Source organism: Phaethon aethereus (assembly GCF_964289735.1).
Source record: "Phaethon aethereus genome assembly, chromosome: 1".
NCBI lineage: Eukaryota > Metazoa > Chordata > Aves > Phaethontiformes > Phaethontidae > Phaethon > Phaethon aethereus.
Window position 1 is genome coordinate 84380297 of NC_138575.1, and position 20291 is coordinate 84400587.

Below are 20291 nucleotides of genomic sequence, written 5' to 3' on the forward strand. Positions count from 1 at the left end.
CGCCTGTTGCCGCACGATGCTGCCCAGTACAGAGGGGAAGGGCGAACTCAAATACGGCCCCACGCTGCCATGGTTAAATTGCTTTTGTGCTGCATGGAGTGTATGCTCGTAGTACATCCTATAAATATTCACATCTGGACAGTCCTACGGTGTGTAGATCTGGACTGTGCTTCCTTGCACATCGAAGAAATACAAGGTCCTGAAGTATCCGAGCACCAGGTCCTTGGCTTCCAGTTTAACCCAGAGCACCTTAGCTCCCTGCAGAGCACCTGAAAAGACCTGGCTGCATTAGAATGGGATGTGAAACACTTTCTGCTGATCACCAGGAACTGTAAAGCGCAAGGCTGTGCCCGGACACCAACTCTTCTCTACAAATTATTCAGTAACATGAAAGAAACAAAAACATCCACGCAAGAGCTAAAGCCTGAGTATGATTGTCTGTGTGTGAGTGTCTTTGGAAGAAAAGAGAGGTCTGCTAGCCAGTATACATGCACCTCGAAGTTCAGATGTGCCAAGTATGCTTGCAAAGAAACTGAACATTCCATAAAAGGTGAGAAAGAATGCTGAAGGCATTATCATGATTGTCAAATTTTAAAGTGGTTTTCTCTTCTGTCTTACTATTAAAATTGTTTAATTAAATGGAAGTTATATAGCCAAGAGTTCTGACATATTAAGTCCTGTCTACTGTAATTATGTCACCCCTTTACAGTTTAAGAAAACATTTTGTAGAATCTAAGTGCTGGGAATCTACTCCGTGTGTTTTTCCTGCTCTCTGTGGAATCTTAATTACTATGCCTCAAGCATTAAGAATTTGATAGTGTAAACTGCAGTTACACAAAATTGACAAATGTCTTCTGCGCAAGGACAGGGCTTCGAGGGAGGACTAGAAGAATCTTCCAGACTCTATTAGTGCAGACGAGGAAAGCTGAACATTGGTATAAATGGACACAAAAAAAGTCTTCATCTATCTGCAGATCAGCTATGATTTTCAACAGGAGAGTCAAACAAACATCCTTTTAGAAATCCTACAGGTGAGTTTCATGCTCTGTTGTTAGTTTCATAAGAAAGACAAAGATGCATTCAAGAAATGGCATGAGCCAAACCAAGAGCTCCCCACCACCAAAGGGGAGTTGTAGGAAGCCCATACAGCTCACTAGCTCAGAAGAAAACAATGCATCATTTCTTCCTAGCCTGACAGAGTAAAAGCAGTCCCAGAGGGATCCAAAGACCATGTAAATTGGTGTGCATACGGGGAGGGCAAGACATCTCATCACTTCAGCTGCTTATGACACTAAGACATAAAAGGATTAAAAAACCCTTCTATATATCTACCCAGGAAGAACCTTTTGTGATCTAGTACCTCTTGAAGGTCATATTGTCCACTCATTTATGGCAGCCACTGAAGTGCACTCAGTACCCTACATTCATTGGTTTTGCAGATCGTTCGAACTCACTTGGGTAGTGTTTCTCATGTGTTTTCTTCATTTGTCTGCCAAAGAGAACTGCATTATTAAGAAGACATAGGAAGTCACAAAACCCTTCTTACAAGCTCCTACCCAGCAAATCTTGTCTCTATAGAAGATCACACCACTGCTGTCTACCCCAGCGAAGAATCCCCAAAGTTTGGAGAATTACCTTTCTTCTGCAGTACACACTCAGCGCTGTTTCACAGAAGCTCCTTGTGCTGTTACAGCTCCTCAGCTAGTCCTCAGCTTGCCTGTCCCTCCAACCACAGTGGGTCAGAGATACAGAAAGACAATCTTTTGTACAACTGAACGCATCAGTACTTTATGGTAAAGACAGAAGCTTCTTTATATTTTGGACCAATTCAGTGACTGCAGACCAACCTGAAGGTTTGGCAAACACCATTCATGTCCCTCTCTATACCTGTGCCCTACTATTGTCACTGAATTTCAGCAAACAATTTACAGCAAATGGAATAAAACCCATATGGTTCTGTGCTTTGGTTTCAGTCATGTCTTATTTACAATGACCACAATGAGTCAAGAAACTGCCCAGCCAAGAAATTAGTCTGAGTTCATACTGATGTGAAAGTAGATTACATAGGCAGAATGATAAAATCTAGACAAGATAGGGTCCTTGTAAAACAACAAGAACTTAACAATTTCTGAACACAAAAGAGGCAAGATCTTGTTAAAAAGTTTCCCGTAATAAGACCACTGACTCATCGATGTGCAGTAAAATGGAACAAAACTTTCAGAAGCATTTCAGAAATTATTATAATTCCCTTTATATTAATACATTTTGAGACTATGCATACTTCTATTTTTTTTCCAGAACATAGTAGGATATGAATCTTGAGCAAAACAGATGCATGCAAGCACACCATCCCACACAAATTAATTCTTCACTATTAAGAGCTCTATTCATTGCCTAGCACAATTATGGTAGACTTTAATAAATAGATTATTCCACGCAGAGAGCACAGTTCCACATTCTCACACACCATGATACAGTCTCTGTACTTTTCTAAGTTATTTCTAAGTTATTTCACAAAATACAGATGGGCACACCACATCCTGTACCTTCCCCTAAAGCTTCCAGTGCAGGGACCTGGAACAACACACAGCCTTTCTCATTCCTTAGCAGCCATTCAACAACTGAGAAAGAAATTCAATCATGCTTTGAACTGGTTTATTACACAGTACATAAGTGATCTATGGAAACAACTGCAAGTCACGAAACACATTTTTAAATGTTTGAAAGAAACACAGTATTGCCAAAGCAAAAAGGAACAGAGTGTTTCCCAACCCTCCAGGAATGAAAACTGAATAAAGGCATAACTACACCATTAATAAAATATGCCATCAAATGAAGAAGCAGCCTCTTGCCAAAATCTGACACTGATTTGCTACTACTGAAAACAAATTACAAGGATAAAAGCGTTCCAAGTTCCTCCAAACAGTGAACTCTGAAGCATCTCGATCACTGGACCAGCCCCACTGAAATCACCCACCCAGCAAACTAGCGCTCGGGCCACTCAAAACAGCAGCAAGATGCTTGCTGATGCCACCCTTTGCAAAGCTGCAGCTGAAGTGACATCTGAAAGTCACACCAGAACAGCAACGATGGGTGCATTGCTATGTGCCACTGGCTAGAATGGGTTCACTGGGGAAAAAAAAAAAAAAAAGGAGGAAAAAAAAGGTGGGGGGGCTTATCTGGAGCTGCAAGAGAAAAATTGAATTGGCCGGTAACTGTGGCAGGCTATGCTGACAGCTGTTACGTTCTGGAGTCAACATGCTCCTATACACTGGAGTCAGCATGTTTTACCAGCGGCACCTTCAGCTCAGGACATCTGTACTGCACCCCGGCCCTCCAGCGCAACGCACACTCCACCTGCCCAGTGCTGGCCGTGAGCTAGCTGAGGAGAACCCTGGAGGCCACGGGACGCCTGCGAGGTCGAGCCCTCTTACGCTGAAGAAAACAGAGTAGTAAATGTTACAGCCGCTCTGAAGCTGAGACAGAAACTTCTCCAAGAGCAGACACGCTTACGGATGCACAGCTCTCGCTGATGGGCAGGAGCTGCGGAGATGGCTCCACATTCCCCAAAATCACTGCCTGTTTCTAAGCTGCCTTAAATGACTACAGTTGGGACATAGTCTTAAGAAAGAACGATTAGGTCAGTATGTCCAAAACTTTCATTTACTCTGCATTTTCTTGGTGTGGCCACATCAAAATATAGGTCTGCTACAGGCAGAGGCTTTTTGTTTTAATTTCTACAATCAAAAAGCAAAACTAGGCAAAAAAATAAGGACACAAAAGGAGGTCTCCATACATTTTTTGGTAATTCAAGAAAACATGCAACTAGTCCCAGTTTTAAAACACTCTAACAAACAGCGGTCTGCCCCTTGATGGGCCAGTTTAGAAAAAGGATTTCAGAACCTGGCAAAAACCTGTTGCTACAACCAGAAAAAATTAAAACAGTGGATGGCCTCTCACTTCTCCAGGTAGTTGCTCTTCCGCCTCGCTTCAGATTAACTTCTTGGTGACACAGGCACAAATGCTAGGTATGTCTTTTGCGCTAAGTATAGAATCACGTCGCAGGACTTGGTTCATGTTCCCCTCTGGCAGACCAAGGAGGGTTTTTGCTACCTTCTTGTTCTCCTCTAAACATCTGTAAATCTTAGTCAGGCTCTCCTACGTCTCTTTTTGTTGCTCCACTGTACTGCCCAATGTTTCCAACCTTCTTCATCTGGCTCTCGCCTTCTTACTGGTTTTTCTTTTTGCTTTCTCCACCCTGTAGTTCTGACAGACTCTGATTACCAAATGACAATGACTTATTTTCTGCAGGTGAATAATCTCTTCCATTGATTTTTACTGAGCATAAAGGCTCTTGGGAGCTAGTGGATGAGCCAAAGGCCTTTATATGTGGCATTACCAAAAACTGCTACTTTGTGTGACTTTGTATTTTGACCCTCCTGTTGGACATTCTCTTTTCTAGGAAGACAAGTGGATAAAAGGAGTGAAATTTGAGGGAGGCACAGTGTTACCATCTACTTCCAGTGAACCTGGAACTGGGGAAAGAAAAAAAAAAAAAAAAGACACATAAAGAGTTTGAGTTGTGGCAGGATGTAGAATCCCAATACACTGGAAAAAACACAATTATCACTTTGGCAAGCAAGAGATAAGAAGCGGAGGACAGAGGGGTTCCCCTCCTATTTCATCCTTCAGTTCCTTGGGATCCTGTGCTGCACAGAAGAAATTGCCCCAATTTGAGGCAGTGGGATAGTTTCTTCTTCCCTCTTTTGCCCAGAGGAAGAACTGCAGAGAGCAGCCAGGCAGCCTGCAGGCTCTGCAAACAGCTATTCAGCAAGAGAAGGGAAGGACTTGCAGCAACTCGGAGCCTTCTGCATTTTTACTTCACTTAGTTCATCCTTCCCCAAAATTGCAGTTTCCCCAAAGTTGCCACCAAGTGACTGTTAATTTTGCTTGCACTCATCACCTATCTGGTCGGCTTAGACTGTAACCACAAGGCCAGGTTTTGTTGTTATTTCTCCCATGTGAGGGGCAAATTCTTGGCTGACCGTTAGACACCATGGTACCTGCATTTCTGAATGTTCACACTTAGTGCTTCACTCCCTGTGGCTTCTCTGAGAGCTGGTAAGAAAAGAGCTTTGATCTAGGGTTTTGAGGGTTTTTTGGTCATATGCAGTTCTCTCTCTTCCACTCAGTGTCTGGCTGTGTATTTCTGCCCTCACTACTCTGCCTCCATCTTGGAAAGAATATTATTTTTTTGTCTGTCAAATCCCCACTCACCCACTGCTTTCTTTGTCCTCCTGTTTCAAAATACTTCCTCTTATCTCAGGGAAGGAGACACTTTTGAACGTTTGTCAGGCTAGTGTAGGAAAGCCTGCCCTCCCAACATATTCATACAATAACAGAAAACAATTCTGGAAATCAAAGCAGGATGGGAACAGGTTTACGACACACCACCTACTGTTTCTCTTTTTCTTCTGCATTACTTGAGGGACAAACTCTAGGATTTCTGTAGTATCTTTGACAAGGGGAATGTAATAGAAGCAGGGCCTGAATATAAGTAGGGCCTGTTTCTCTTCCCTCACCCTATTATGTCTCTGGGGGAGCATCAAAGGACAATGTCTGCTGGCTCTCAGGGTGCCTTCAAGGACCAAAAGATGCAGTGAGGGGTGCTCTGCTTGGCACTCTCTAGTTCTTTTTTTTAACCCTCTGCTCCTTTCCCTCACTTTGTTTTTATCCTTTTTCTTCAGCAATCAATTGTTTTCTCTCCATTATCTTTTTTCTTGCTCCTACCCCATTTTTGAGGCAGGAGGCAGCATTTATTTTTGTTATGGATGGAAAAACTACCCCTATGGATGGAAATAAACAGTAGAGATAGTGGCCAGGAAATGAAGAAGGACTGGACCCCACCACTTTCTCCAGTTCAGTAGGTGGGATATGCTGAGTGCCACAGTAGCAGGGGCATGCACTCCTGCTCCTAGACAGCTCATCTCCTGGCACCTACCACCCTCCCTGCACCAGCAGAAGCAGAAGCAAGAGCGCTACTGTCACCACCACAACCTCACTACAACCACAGGAACTGCCGCACCAGCGCCACAACCCATGCCTCCATCCCCATCTGCACCTGCACGGCGATCTCCCCGCCACCCCACACAGCGAGAGTCCTGGGCCACAGCTCCACACTATCACTGTGGCCCACATGCCACCTACACAACGGGGAGCCGCTGCCCCTTTCCATCACATCCCATGGCACACCCCAAAAACACCGACACCGAAAGATGAAAGGACGAAGTGGAGTGCTCTCCAAGCACGTGCTCCACAATGCTCTCTGCCTTGCTCTTCTTGATAAAGGACGTGCCATGCAGTTGGCTACGTTGTCTGCAGAGGAGACAGAGAAAGGACCGGTGTTAACTCCAGGCTCACTGGAGTCCTTCAGACTGCACTGCACTGATGTTCCTAGGCATCTGAGGAGTGCCACATTTAAAGAAATCGTCCATAGCCGGTACAGACTACTTTCCACCTTGTTCTCTGTGGGCCTAAGTTGGTAGGTGAGAAAGACCAGTTTGTTGTCATGTAGTTACATTTCTTACTTGCTGTCTAACATAGCCTCTTGGATTGCTTTAGAATACTAAAAAAATTAAAGACAGGAATTTAATTAAAGACAGGAAATTAAAATTAGAGAAGTGTTTGTTTCAAACATCCTAATCCAAGAACTTTAAATATCATCAAACTGCATTTTTATATCAAGAGAGGAAAAAGTATTCAAATGACTTGCAGACTGTGAGATCACAGCCCTTCAATAACAAATCTACTTTGACCACTTGTTCTACAGTTTCCTTTTCATTCAGACATCTGTTTATTGAAATTTATCTCATTACAGGAAGAATGACACACAAGACTAGGTCTTCTCCTTTCTTTCTCCTGCCTACAGATTCCCTGTGTAGCCATGAGGATTACAGTCCTCTGCACATTGATTCTCACCTGTGAAATGTGGATAACAATAATTTCTCTCTCTGGCCTTATGCAAACCTTTTCTACTTAGATGACAAGCTCCTCCTGGCAGAGATACCTGTTGCTTTAAGTATTTACCATACAGAATCTTGCCTAGAACCTCAATGTGAAAGAAACAGGTATTCTAGTTTTATAGAATATAGCCTGGTTTCCAAACAACCAGCAGCATTTTTCCCCACCTCATCAGCCCCTCTTATTGAACACAAGTATTTTAAACAGAAATACATGAAGTAGTACTCATATATGCCATGTACACTGATTATTTTTCTCCCATCTCACTGTGATTTTGAATATTTATGTAATAAGGATTACTTTCAGTTCCATAATATGCTTAATCCACCACCAGACCTAATTTGATTACATTGCTAAATAACTTAATACTAATAATTAAATTATTTAATATTAATATTAATTTAATATTATCTGGGGTGGAAGAGTACTGACAAAGCAAAATTTGCAGGCTACCCTGGAATATTTACCTGATCAAGGACTTCATCATACAGTGAAGAAATGCAGATGCCTAAACAAGACGTGAATTGTCCTTACAATTATAAGTGACATTTTGTGTCCAAAAAAATGAAGTTAATGCACTATTGTGCGCGGAAAAAAAATCATATGGTTCTAAATGATAGATGTATCAATGCAAGAAAAGGACTTTGCTGCCATATGGACAGTTCAGTGATGATATACTGCCAATGTAGATCTGCTGTCAAAACAGCAAGCAGACTTACAGGACATAGAATATGGTGAAGGATAGCACTGACAATATCACAGTGCCCATATAAATCAGTGCCATACTGTTTTCTTCTTTAGCACATACTCATCATACCATGAGATGGTCTGATCTCTCTGCAGATCCATTACCCCATGCAGGTCACTTACTGCACTTCTCATGCAAGAGCCTTCTCTCCTTTTGGTGCACCAGGCAGGGCAGTACTTATTGCTGCAGTACCTTCCAGCACTACAGCAGGCAATGCTGGGAAGAAAAGCTGTTAAACTGGTACAGATTAGGTAAAGAAACGTTTCTGAGCAGTCCAAGTGTTATTCATACCTTTCATGGGAAGGTGCTCGGCTCCACCGGTTGCAGCCATTGAGACAACTGAACAGGGTGCTGAACAGGAAAGTGAGGCAAGCTGCTCTGTCAAGCCCATGCCAGGATGAGTCACCGCTTCAAAAGTCGCAGGTGATCCTGTCACCTGCTTCTTTCTCTTTGGTCAAGAATGGACCTATCAGTAGAAGCAATGGAGGGCTCCAGCTGATGATGTAGCTGCATCGCCTCATCATCATTTCAGTTCTGGCCTCTAAGAGCTTCCTGGTACAGATGCGCAGCCTGCAGACATTTTGGGGAGATACTTCTGACGTCTGCTACCCGTACAGGGGACATGATGACACCAAACTCAACTGGCAAAATCTATGATCAGAGCTTTTTGGAACCTTTTTTGGTTTGTGGCTGCAAAGGCTTCAAATGGTGAGTGACTTTTTTAATACCTTGAAAGGTGTTAAATGTGATGTTTGCTCTATGGTGAATCATATTATCTATAAAGAAATTCTGCACCTTCCTGGAAGATAACTTTACAGGAAGTACAGCTACTAATTGTTACTGATGGCCAGACCATCAGGTTCTGTAGATAAAGCCAAATAAGCTTCTTTATTTTATCTGAGGTTTCTACCCTAATCTCCCTGTCATGCTTATTTTTATATTTTTATCTGTTTTATTCAGCTTACTAGTGTTAATTGTTTAATAACAACACACAAGTGCTATAGGTAAGTAAATGACAACCCTAGTGAATACTAGTCTCATCAAAAATACAAACACAGCTGATAATGTAGCTGGATTCCTTTCTCTTGTGCCTCTTATTCCAAAACGTTCCAAAATAATGTTTTGCAAGGCTTCTGCAGCTGAATGACGGAGCTTTTTTTGGTGTAAAAAGCCTAGTTGTCTGACATATGCAGCATTCTCAACCCGGCACTTCATAAAATGCTTAGTGTTTCTCATATATTAACTTCTGCAGTAAATACAATCTGCTAATACCTCTGCTAATACTTTCTAAAGGAGGCTAACTTTTTTAATGTTCAAAACTATTAAGCACACATGATGCCCCATAAGACACCCAGCTACATTTCTACTCCATTCATCCTTCATCTTTTTCTTTCATTTTATTGTCCAAAACTTGTATATTTCCCACGTTATTTTTACTCATCTGACTAGTTTCATGTTACACAACAGAAGCGTTCACAACTTAAAGATAAGCAAATGCATTTGTCATCCCAGTCTAACGATTTCACTTTGGGAATTGCAGGAACCTCTCACTATCATCTTGAAAATATATCACCTCAAAAAGCAATAGGCACTAGAAGAGTAAAAATTTTATGACTATTAAGAAAGAAATGTATTTGCGTTCAGCTGAACACAGGACTAATAAAAAATAAACGTCAGGAATAGTAAGCAAAAAGCAAATCTTTCAGTACCTGCCTCCTCATTTACTGGCAGGATTCCTATGGTACAGAGGCATGCTGACATCAGGAAGCTTTGGGGGACTACAATCAAAGCATTACAAATAAGCTGTGTTTTTTGCTGCATGAGAGGTACTTATCGATGGATCAGTGGAGGGTTACTAGCTTTAAAAAATGGAAAAAGAAACACAACATTAATTCAGCTCCTTTTCTAATAAATGGATTGGCCCAGTTCAGTGGGACCTTAAGAAACTAATACTAGTCTGATGTCACATGTAGACTTTACAAGAGTTTCCAGGGCACCCCAAAATATCAGAAGTCAGTGTCTTTTTTGGGGTACAAATGTCTCAAGGTCTGACTAAAGATTTTGAACTCACTAATAGTTGTTCTGTTGACTGGGGAGGGAACTAGAGATGAGCTGACAAAGTCAACCAAGAGCAGAGTAAATTAGTTCACCCCACCACCTCACAACCAGATTGGTACTAGCGTGGGAGCTGTTTAGTGGCAGTTGACCTTGGCACCTCTGCAGCATGCTGCTGCGACCACCATGCAGATGTTTCCTACATATATCCTCTGCATTTCTGACATGTAGTGATTTCTCCTTGCGTAACTTGAATGCGGTTCTTCAGAAAAGTTAGAAGTAGTATGTAAGTGGGTGATAAAAGGTAATCGAAGATTATTTGTGGTGGCAGCGAGCAGGGGGTGCCATCACAGAATCCAACTGTAGCTTTCTGAGTCAATCCCATGAGATACCTAGTATTGCAAAGGCCTTTTTTTTTTTCCCAGAGAAAACAATTTGTTTTGGGAAATGCCATGCTTTTTACTTAGCATGTTTGTATTTTCTCCCTACATCACGGCAATATTTTAAAGTCATTTTCCAGTGATTCAGTCTGGAAGTTATTTTTGTCTTTTGCTTTTTTCCTTCAAGAAACTCCTATCTTCTTTTTCAATCTTCATTTTATAAAATGTAGGAACATTTCATGAAACCAAATACGCAGATTAAAAAATAAATACATGGCCCTTGCAGTGCCTTATGGGAGACATTTTTTTCCTGCAAAAGTAAGCATTTCCCTTCTCTGAACAGCTGTCCTTAGCAGCCCAACAGCCTCCAGGGATGTCCGTGGGACTTACCTGTGCAGAGGAATTTGCAGACTTACCTTCGCAGAGGCCCATACACCTCAAGCTGGTCAGGCAGAAGAAAGGAGAGCCAGCAGCTGAGCAAGTCCCCCTCGCACTCAGCCTATACACCGCTCCGGTACGAGCGTGAACTCTGCTCCTCCACGGCCAGCCTGCGCACTCGGTGCAAATGCTCAGCTCGTCTATTGGTAGCTCGGCAGCAGCCCTCCCTCTCTGAAGCATTAAGCTCAGGTGGTGGGAGCCTGCCAAATCACACATCCTCAATAGCAGCAGCAGCCTGCTTGCTCTTCAGTCTGGAGGTGTCTTAGCCAAACTGACCAGGGAAAGTAAAGGTCAAGTTTCTCTGGGGTTATAACTGTGGTAGTTTTGGAGCATCAGATGATTCACAACTGAAGATATTACAAGTTCTCACTTTTTTTGTCAGCCTGGAGAATGGTCTGCAACTTGCCAAAAGTATCTTCTGTATTCCTGGGTGAGTAAGCATAAAAAGAGTACCCGTGAATGCTCTGTGGTTATAAGCCACTGTAAGTTATTTTTGACCCCAGTGACAGCCAGGACGGAACGGCAAGAGAGCAAGCCACTTCTTCAAAGTGAATAAATGCTGAATAACCTGTTCTTAGAATAATAGCTGTGCATACAGCTGTGCTATCTCCTTGTATGCAAAATCTGCTCTATATGAAAGACGTATTGAACTTACTTGTTGTCCGAATTCCACACATCCCCCCTCTCATTCTCTGCCCCTCTGGTCTCATAAAACCTCTCGAAGTGACTACAGCTTGTGCTCTCTGGACCCACCACCTCTTCGCTCTCCTGGGAATCTTCAGTTCCCTAACTTCCCCGAAGCCACTGCGCTTTAAGCCTTGTTCACCCATATCTTTTGGATTTTTCTTCACCCTTTTGCCTTTCTGTTTCTTCTCAAGTGTCATCCTGGCCATGCTGGCCTGTCCAGCTCTCCCAGTCCATTGCGTAAGTGAGCATCTGCTGCAGACAAAGACTAAAATCAGCTACAAGTCAGTTTATATTTATGGAAGGACAAAGTTTATATGGCTCTTTATTGCCTGTAAATAGAAACACCTGGAGATAATTTTCAGCAACTCACTACTGCTCAAAATCCTTGACAATTCAAAGCACTTTTGAGTCTGCAATGAAAGCATAAAGTGTAACCCTGCATTCCCATGGTTTTCTATTTAAGGTTTTCTCGTCGGGTACAGATGCGTGTTTTGGCTAAACCATCATGGAATTCCCTGTCAGCCTCGCACAGAGCCTGCACGTCAACTTGAAGCCAGCCATGTTCCTCTGGCTATTTGAACAGGCAACACAGCCAAGACCTGTTGTAAGTAAACCAGTTATCGCACGTAACACACCAGATGAAATATCATCGTCTTCTGATACACCTTCATCCCCACAGCTGGCAAGTCAGAATCATCAGACTTCATGCTTTCCCGGCGTGCAGCCGGGGAAAACCACTGGCCAGGTTTTCCAACGAGGTCAAGTTTTAACCAGTCGCCGCACGCAACGGCAGCAGAAGCCTTCTGCTTTCGTGTTAGGTCCCGCCCAAGTCCCGAAATCTGCTGCTGTCAGAGAATCGCAGCGAGCACTGGTGGGAGCCCAGTTCTTCTTAAACCATTTCCCGTTTCCTTCTGTCACAAAGCGGCACGCTTGGCGCCGACCCTTCAGAACCCTCCCTCGGGGGGCCCAGCCCCTCCCCGCGCCCCCCGGCCGTCGGGGCCGGGGGAAGCGCATCCCGCCCGCCACTACCCCCAGGCCCAGTGCTCGGGCGGTTCCGGCCCCGTGATCGCCCCCCTCCCCACCCCCCGGAGGGGCGGGCACTGCGCACCCATGGGACGCCGAGGGGGCGGCGGCGATCGCAGCGGCTCTCCGGAGCAGGGGACGGGGACCTGCAAAGGTGAAGGGGCAAAGGGAGAGGGGCCGCGGGGGCTCCCGTGGCCGCAGTCGGGCGGGGAAGTGCGGAGACCCCGCCGGGGAGTGGGGCCGAGAGCGGCCGCGCCGTCGGGGCGGGGGGTGTCGCCGTGCAGCCCCCGGCCCCGGAGCAGGGGGGCCGTCCGCTCCGCCCGGCCTGGCCCGGGAGCGGAGCCGTGGGGCTGTGCGCGGCGGCTCCTGCCCTGCGGCGTCCCGGGAGCTGCCGGGCCGCTGGAAACCCCCCTGTCCGGGGCACGCCTCGAGGTGTCCGCCCGGCGTGGAGGGGCCGGGCCGGTGGAGGTCCCGCCGTGGAGGGGCGCCGGCCACGCGGGGCACCCCTGGGCGGGCGGTGCCTGGCTCCGGGCTGCAAGACCCACCCGAGAAATGCCAGGAGGTGCCGGGCGTCCTGTGGACTGCGGTGTGCGTGGGGCCGGCTGGGAATCAGCCCTGTGCCAGCATCCCGTGGGGCTCACGTTGTGCGTGGAGGTTAGATAACCTCACCTGTGTGCCGTGGCTCTTCACTGGGGTAGGAGGCTGCCCGGGCAGACCCCTGTGCTGGCAGCAGAGTGACCACCAGTGAGAGGGCACCATCCCTTTGCAGCCTTTCGGGGCCACCTTGTCCCTTCCTACTGCCTGCAGAGTCTGACGCAAGACACCGCGGTGGCAAGTTGGTGGGTCCTTCCCACCTCCAAACCCACCTCACTGCTCTCTCCTGAAGGGAGATGGGTAGAAAAGGAGGCTGAAAAGCTGTCGCTGTGGGATAAGGGCTAGATGTTCCTCAGGAGTTCTGGGCTCTGGAGCTGATGGCATCTCATTTCTGTTATCAGTTCCATGTTTAGGCATCAGGTCATCCTCAAAGTTACTGTCCACCCTCATTTGTTCCGTGATCATTTCTTTTTCAATCACTCCATTGGGAGCATTGGGAACTACCTCACTATTCGGTTAAGTTCTGAATAATGTAATTAAAGTTCAGAGTAATTCACAGTTCTTGTTAACTAAGTAGCTTTGTGATGACAAGCTAAATGTCACATACTTCCTAGTCGTCAGCTCTGCTCCCAGCCTGCTTTCCACGGGCTATACTTACCTGTCAGCTGCTTGTGGTTTGTTTTTTGTTGTTTTTTTTTAATTCCTGACATTTTTTTTTTTCAGGTCTATTCTCAAATATCTGGTTATGGCAAGGTGTGGCTGGAGTCCTTACTGCTGCTGTCATTTTGATTTTGTGTATTCAGTTTGGTAAGTGTGTAAATCATTTGAAAAGAAAATATTATTAGCCTTAGAAATTGCTGGAGTTTTAGGTGGTCAGAAGTCCCTCAAAATCTCAAAAGGTTCATTCAGAATTTACCTTATCTCAAAGTTAAATAGATGTCTCATGACATAGCGTTTAAAATTGACGTCAAGTGCCGGAGAAATGGCTCCACTAGTTGCAGTGGCATTAGGGAGTGCTCAGTTTAGTCTTAGTGTACTTCTGGCATTCAGGTTTATAACTTCAATGTTTGTCTTAATGCAAGTTCAAAAAAACAAATAACAAATGGAAGGTTGTTCTTTGCAACCAATTGGTAGTCCTTAAAAAAAAAATGGCACTATAATAAACAAAGATATTAATTCAGCTGCAAGGAAGCAACACTTGCAAAAACTATAGTTATCAGAAATATTTAAGTTGTAGAAGAGTACTTGGAGGGTATGTTCTTATCACCTTTTCAGCTACTTCTACCAACCTGCCCCTGATCATCACTTTAAAGGTATGTCAGCAACCATAAGGGTTTACAGTAGTTTACAATAATCTTTTCTACTGGTCAGAAGTAATAATGGCATGGTTAGACCTAGATGATTTTAGATGATGCGGTCAGAAAGCAAGCTAAAAAGCTTCAGAAACCTTTTCCAGTTGGAAGAAATAGGTAGATTCTTTTTGTCTTTTCACAGTAAACCGTTCTTCGGACAAAGACTTTCCTGTCTGTCCTTCCCTGGAACTCTGTCCATCAGGTTGGCTGTATTTCCAGAGGAAATGCTACTACCTCTCGGAGAATGAAGCCAACTGGAACTCCAGTCAGAGCCTCTGCTCTTTGCACAACGCTTCCCTCCTGGTGATTGAAAATCATCAGGAACTGGTAAGGGAACAAATGGGGGGTTTTGGTTTCACCCATCTCGCTTCTAGGGAGCTGCACAATGAACCAGTGTGTTTCTCCAGCCTCTTAAGCTGAACGGTTTGAAAGCTGTTGTAAAGACCGTCACAAGTCACAGCTTGCAGAAAGCTGTGTGCTTCCTCTCCCTGCAAACAGCAGTTTTAGCATTTTAGAAAATGCCTGAGGCTTATCAGAGGTAAATTGGATGCTGCTCACAGCCATAAATACTCATATTGAATGCAGCTATCAGGGTAAGCATTGTTGTGTCTCATTTATCTTTAAGTAGACAACTCTTCTCTCTTAGCAAGATAGGTTAATGACAACCTAGCTGGTAGATGTGTTAGTGTTGACCTTTGGAGTTAGGAGATAGTTACCCTAACCACAGTTTGGAGCATCTTTTTCTGTATTATACTGCAATGTTAGGAAAGATTCCACCTAGCACAAAGACCTAGGAGAATATATTCTTCCATATCTGCTACAGGTCGTGATAGCAGACCTTGATATTTTAAAACAGCGTCTCTCTAGGTCAGTCAACCCTATCACAGACATCAATGTAATGGGCATACTGGGTGCAGAAGTCAATCCTGTTGCATACACTGTGGCAAGGTTTTTAATTAATTTTTAATTTTTTACTTTACTAATTTCTAAAATGTCTCCCACCAAGTCCTTGCTAGCTGATGATAAAAAGTCAATATGATGAAGACATATCAGCGGTGAAGAAATGCATTAGCTGCAAAGGTGTTCATAGTTCTTTGGAAATTTTCTGGTGGAGAGACAGTAAAATGATGCATTTGTGGTTTCATAGCAGTTCTTAATATTCAGTAATATGCTTGTGTTCTCATGGTTGGCATTTCTGTCACTGCAATATCCGAGCGCTGCAGGGCTCCTGTCTCAAAATGAATCCATTTTATTTCTGATCGGATTGTAAGTTCTATTTCAGTTATGTGAATTGCACAAGACCCAGATGCCGCAGTACTCTGTAGATCTAATCTTTAATGTTGTTTCTTCTGGGAGAAACGCAAGATCATTGTTTTGCTTTCTAGCCCTGGATCAAAGACTTTGTATTTTGATAACTGAACTGAACATGCAAAACTTCTTTTCTCATACGGGTTTATTCCTACAGAGTTTTATGGTGAAGATAACAAAGCAAGACCCGTGGATTGGACTCTATAAAAGAAATGAAGAGTTCTTTTGGGTAAATGGGAAAGCATTAGACAGTAAACTGTAAGTTGATGTTGAGGGTTTTTGCTAGTGATACTAAATTATAGGGGAGTAAGAGAGGATAACTAATGCAGATACAGACAGTGACTTGGAAGAAATACCTGTTAATGAAGTTGAAGGGATGACTCTGCAAAAAGCATGGAATAAAACAAAGATTTCACATCACATTATTAAAACTGTGATGGATGAAAGTTAGGAGATAGATTTGTAATGCCAGGTTCAGAAGCAGCATGAGAAGGGAGCTCATGGTAACAAACACTATAGCAAAGTGAAAGTTAAACCAGGAGACCACCAAGATACCAAAGCAACGGGGGGTGGGTATGGAAGTTACAAGTAACACAAAATCCTCATTACAGAATATAATATATATACAAACCTGCATGCAACCTGCTTGAGATTTATAGCAAAGATATTGGGAGGTTTCTAAGAGATGTTTTTATCCTTCTTATGGCATGTGGCTACAAAAAAGGCTGCTGGAGGGAAAGGTGATGCTGCGTATTTTATGTTGCATGACCTACTCAGTGGTTTTGGCCCTATATTCTATCCCACTAATGTCAGGTGTAGAGCGGTTTGTTCCTCCCACCAACAGTTGTCCCATCTTCTCAGAGACTGCTGCTTCTCGTGCTGGGGCAGCTGCCCGCAGGAGCCAGTAGAATTACCAGTGACAGTCATAAGCACTGAGATTTCACAAGTCTGAAATTAACTTAAGAGTATTTCAATTTTCCACTTTTTGTGACATCACTAGTGGTGCGTGACTATATTCAGTTCATCCCCAAGACTTGCGGTCTTGATCTGGTAAAGACCTTACACATTTAATGTGAGATGTGAGCAGCACATAGGTAGCTCAAGTCAAAAATTGCAGTCCTTCCCACTCTTGCTTAACCCCTGCCTTCAATACAAACATCCACTGATGCTTTCATCTTCAGTGTTTATTTCTAGACTTCTGCCTATATGCATGCCTCAAACTGTCCCTCCTGTCTTTAGAAGGGTGAACACCTTGAAGTCTAAGCTCAGTTGCTATTAGGCTCATGTTAATACTGGTGGGGATTTGTCCCTTGGATTTTCCAGAGACCATGCTAGTTTAGTTGGCCTATTCACAGAACACTGAAACACTTTGTTTGAAAACACAGTTGGTGAAGGAGACCCTTACCTCTTACGCAGGGACACCTACGGTGGGGAAACTGAGGTTCGCTTCCTGTTTTCCAACCCCCATAACTGTGTTCGGTTCTGAGCAAGAGGGAAATGAGAAAGGCATTTGTTTCACAGCTTCTGCTGGAATGTTTAGCTGTGTAGAAGGATGTGGAAGTCAAAGGTGGAGCCAGTCTTGATAGCACAGCAACCTTGAGAAGGGCAATCTTGAATTCTAGTCTCCACTCTAAGGGTGCATTTCACATTAAGCAGCCACTAGACAAGAGGCAGGAGTACTGCAGGAGTACTAGATTTTGTATTCTGGGGGCCAGGTCCCATAAAAAAAGACAATCTTTGTGGTGTTCTCTTGGAAGCAGAAGCTATCATCCTCCTGCAATGCCTTGCCTGTGGTAAATCAGGCTTTGTACAAAGCGAACCTGTGATCCCTGTAGTCCCCTTTGATGTATTGCGTTATTTGATTGTGGGTGTCAAAGTAATTCTGTCTTTCACTCTCCCTTACAGGATTGAAGTAAAAGGCTCTGGAAACTGTGCCTATCTTGAGTCAAAAGGAGTCTCGGCCTCTGGATGTTATTTAACAAGAAAGTGGGTCTGTAGCTTGAATACTAGCTTAGCATCATAAAGGTGGATGAAGCCACCACCCCTGACACTTAGCGCTCTGATATGATGTCTGCATGGGCTATGTCTGTACTCTGGGACCTGGGAACACGTCTCAGCTCCTGCCTGGAGGTGAATGACTTTTCTGGTAGCCAGAATTCTACACCCATGGAGGAAGACTCCATTGTTTAACAATGTCATTTAAACGGCTTGCATCAGCATCATTTCTTCACGCTGTTTTTCTAGCTGCTACTGAGCCTGTAGTTTCCTTTCTTGGTGTCATCAGTATTTCTTCCATTAACTTCTCTTGCGGGATCCTAAGCAGCTGTTCTTCCTTTTCCTTTCTGGTGTGCAGTTGGAGGTAACTGTTCTGCTTTTCCCTCAGCCAAGCTCTGTGTGCAGGCATGGGTTGCGAAGTGGGTCCACCTGAAGGTCTGCCAGTGCCTCTCAGAGACGGGGTGATGCAGAAATGAGCACTGTTGTTTTAGACAGGATCATTGCAGATACCGCTCTCCCGGTTTGATGCGGTGTGTCTTGCGTGACTCTGCATTGTGTTCAGTGTTTTGCTAATGTTATTTTACATTAATCTTGTTAAATTAGCTTGACAGTATTATCATTAGGATTTATGTAGCTGCACTGTATGTGAAGTTCTCCTTCCCATGGGACTTACCTTAGCAAAAAAAAGTCAGAATAGGTATTTATTTACCTGAGGGTCTGCACTGGTGGGGAAGAAAAGTTTGAACTGAAAAAGTAACAGTGAAGCGGCAGGCATTAATGTTGTAAAGTTAGAAATAGTCCTCAGTGCAAATAGGCAAAATCATGAGTAGAGAATAAGAGAATTAACAGAAAAGGACGTTTCTCTGTGGTTTCCTCATGTCCTGTGCCTATCGGAGCGTGAGGCTTCCAAGGAAGTGGTAAATTTCTGGGTGGACAGTGTTTTGTTCTGTGTGCATATTATTTTCAGCAGCAGCACCCAGTGCTGTCGAATTGCTATGAGCCTAGGACGCAATCCTGCTGGACTCTGTCCACTCGTGTCTAAGCAGGTAACCTGAAGATTAAAAGTGCCATTTGGCTCAGTGGAAGCAAAGCAGCGTATTTTCCTGGAGGGACTATTCCTGTGGGATTTCTAGAGAAGGAAGAATGTGAAATTCGTGTGTATAGCAGGGAAAAATACTTCTCTGCTAGGAATAAAATCTGGAAAATTGGTTTTCTTGGGATCTGGGTGCTGTAGAGAGGAGGACTATGGATTCCACAGGACTTCTTGAAAGAGCACGTGGAACCATTTTTGGAGTAGCCGCTAGAGTGCACTGTAGTTTCAAGGAAGCAAAGCTAATTGTGTCTTCTAATTTTTTAAGAGTGTAAAATTGCACCATGTTTGACAGGTTCTTTGGAGTGTTGTTGGTTCCTTGGGGGTTTTGTCCTATTTGCAATTACCTTTGCCTACACTGTGTTTTTATGCAAATTTAATTGCTGTACAGTTGTGTTCAGTGTCTTGTTTATGCCTTCATTATTTTCTGTGACAGTAGGACTTTACTGTAACAGCACCATGGATATTGTTAACAACTTGTGACTTTAAGACGTTTATACATGATCACTAATTTTGCTGAACTACACTTTTTTTAATTGCTTGTAATCTTTATAGGCACAGTAACAGGACTGTACAGTACAAATAGCCTAATAACCTATGTATTAATTTATATGTAACTAGTTGGGGAAAGTTATTCTGCAATATTTTTAAATTAACTAGCTCTGAAGGATGTGGTATGTGCAATAGTCCTGAAAAGATACTTAATAAATATCTTTACAGAGCCTCTGAATTCCAGCGGTGTTGTGTGTTTAATATTGTGCCATTAACAGTATTTTTCTAATACTCAGTGCACCATTTGGGAAAAAAAATCACCAGAATGAAACAAAATTAAATTTTCATGTTTTGAATACAAAAAGATCTTTAAAAATAATATTGGGGTTGACATGAAACATGACATTTGACCCAAAAAAGAATGCATTTAGCTATCTAACACTTCTAACAGTTTTTACATTTCAAAATGTGTCAGACTTTTAACAACACCATTTAACTGAAATGCTGAAGTACTCTGTGGAAATACTGAAATGCACATAGTGAAACACACAGTACAGTAACTTTGGAGGGAAATGTGGAATTTTCTGCACCTCACTCTTGCAAAATGTTCCAAGTACACAAATTTGGTAGAAATTGTAAGGGATAAAGAGTATTCACGTACCATGTTGTGTCTTTCCTAATGAGCTGATTTACCTGAACGTTTCCTTTAACTACAAAATAACATTGCTCTTACTTTTTTTTTTCCCATCAATGTCATCTATGGATAGAGTCTAAACATGGGAAATTTTGGCTCTTAAAGAAGGTCTTGGCGAAACTGAGCACAGTAGGTTATAATGAAAGCTCTTTTCTAATCTACTCTGAAGGGGTGCAATTAGCATCTTCTTTAGTATCCAAAGTCTGTCATGCTAAGAAATGAAGGGTCAGGCCATGAACTCGCTTTACTCAGAGTGGGATTTGATGAAGCACTTCAATGGCCCTTTTTTGTTTGTTTGTTTGTTTTTTAAAACTGGTGGAATTACTCAAGATTTAGTGACTGCTGAAAATGTGGGTAAGAGCTTCAGTAAGGCCTTGCAAAAACGTTTGGTTACAATAGTAATAGTGAGAATGCT

The 20291-nt window shown here is 43.4% G+C and overlaps 1 protein-coding gene across 1 annotated transcript; it reads left to right on the forward strand.

The window, feature by feature from the left end:
• Nucleotides 1–11833: 11833 nt before the first annotated feature.
• Nucleotides 11834–17628, forward strand: LOC309406166 (C-type lectin domain family 2 member L-like; the record flags this gene model as incomplete). Its single annotated transcript, XM_082001207.1, has 6 exons — nt 11834–12014; nt 12251–12505; nt 13669–13752; nt 14440–14624; nt 15763–15863; nt 17511–17628. 6 exons carry the CDS (start codon nt 11834–11836, stop codon nt 17626–17628), a joined length of 924 nt encoding a protein of 307 aa, XP_081857333.1.
• Nucleotides 17629–20291: the final 2663 nt, after the last annotated feature.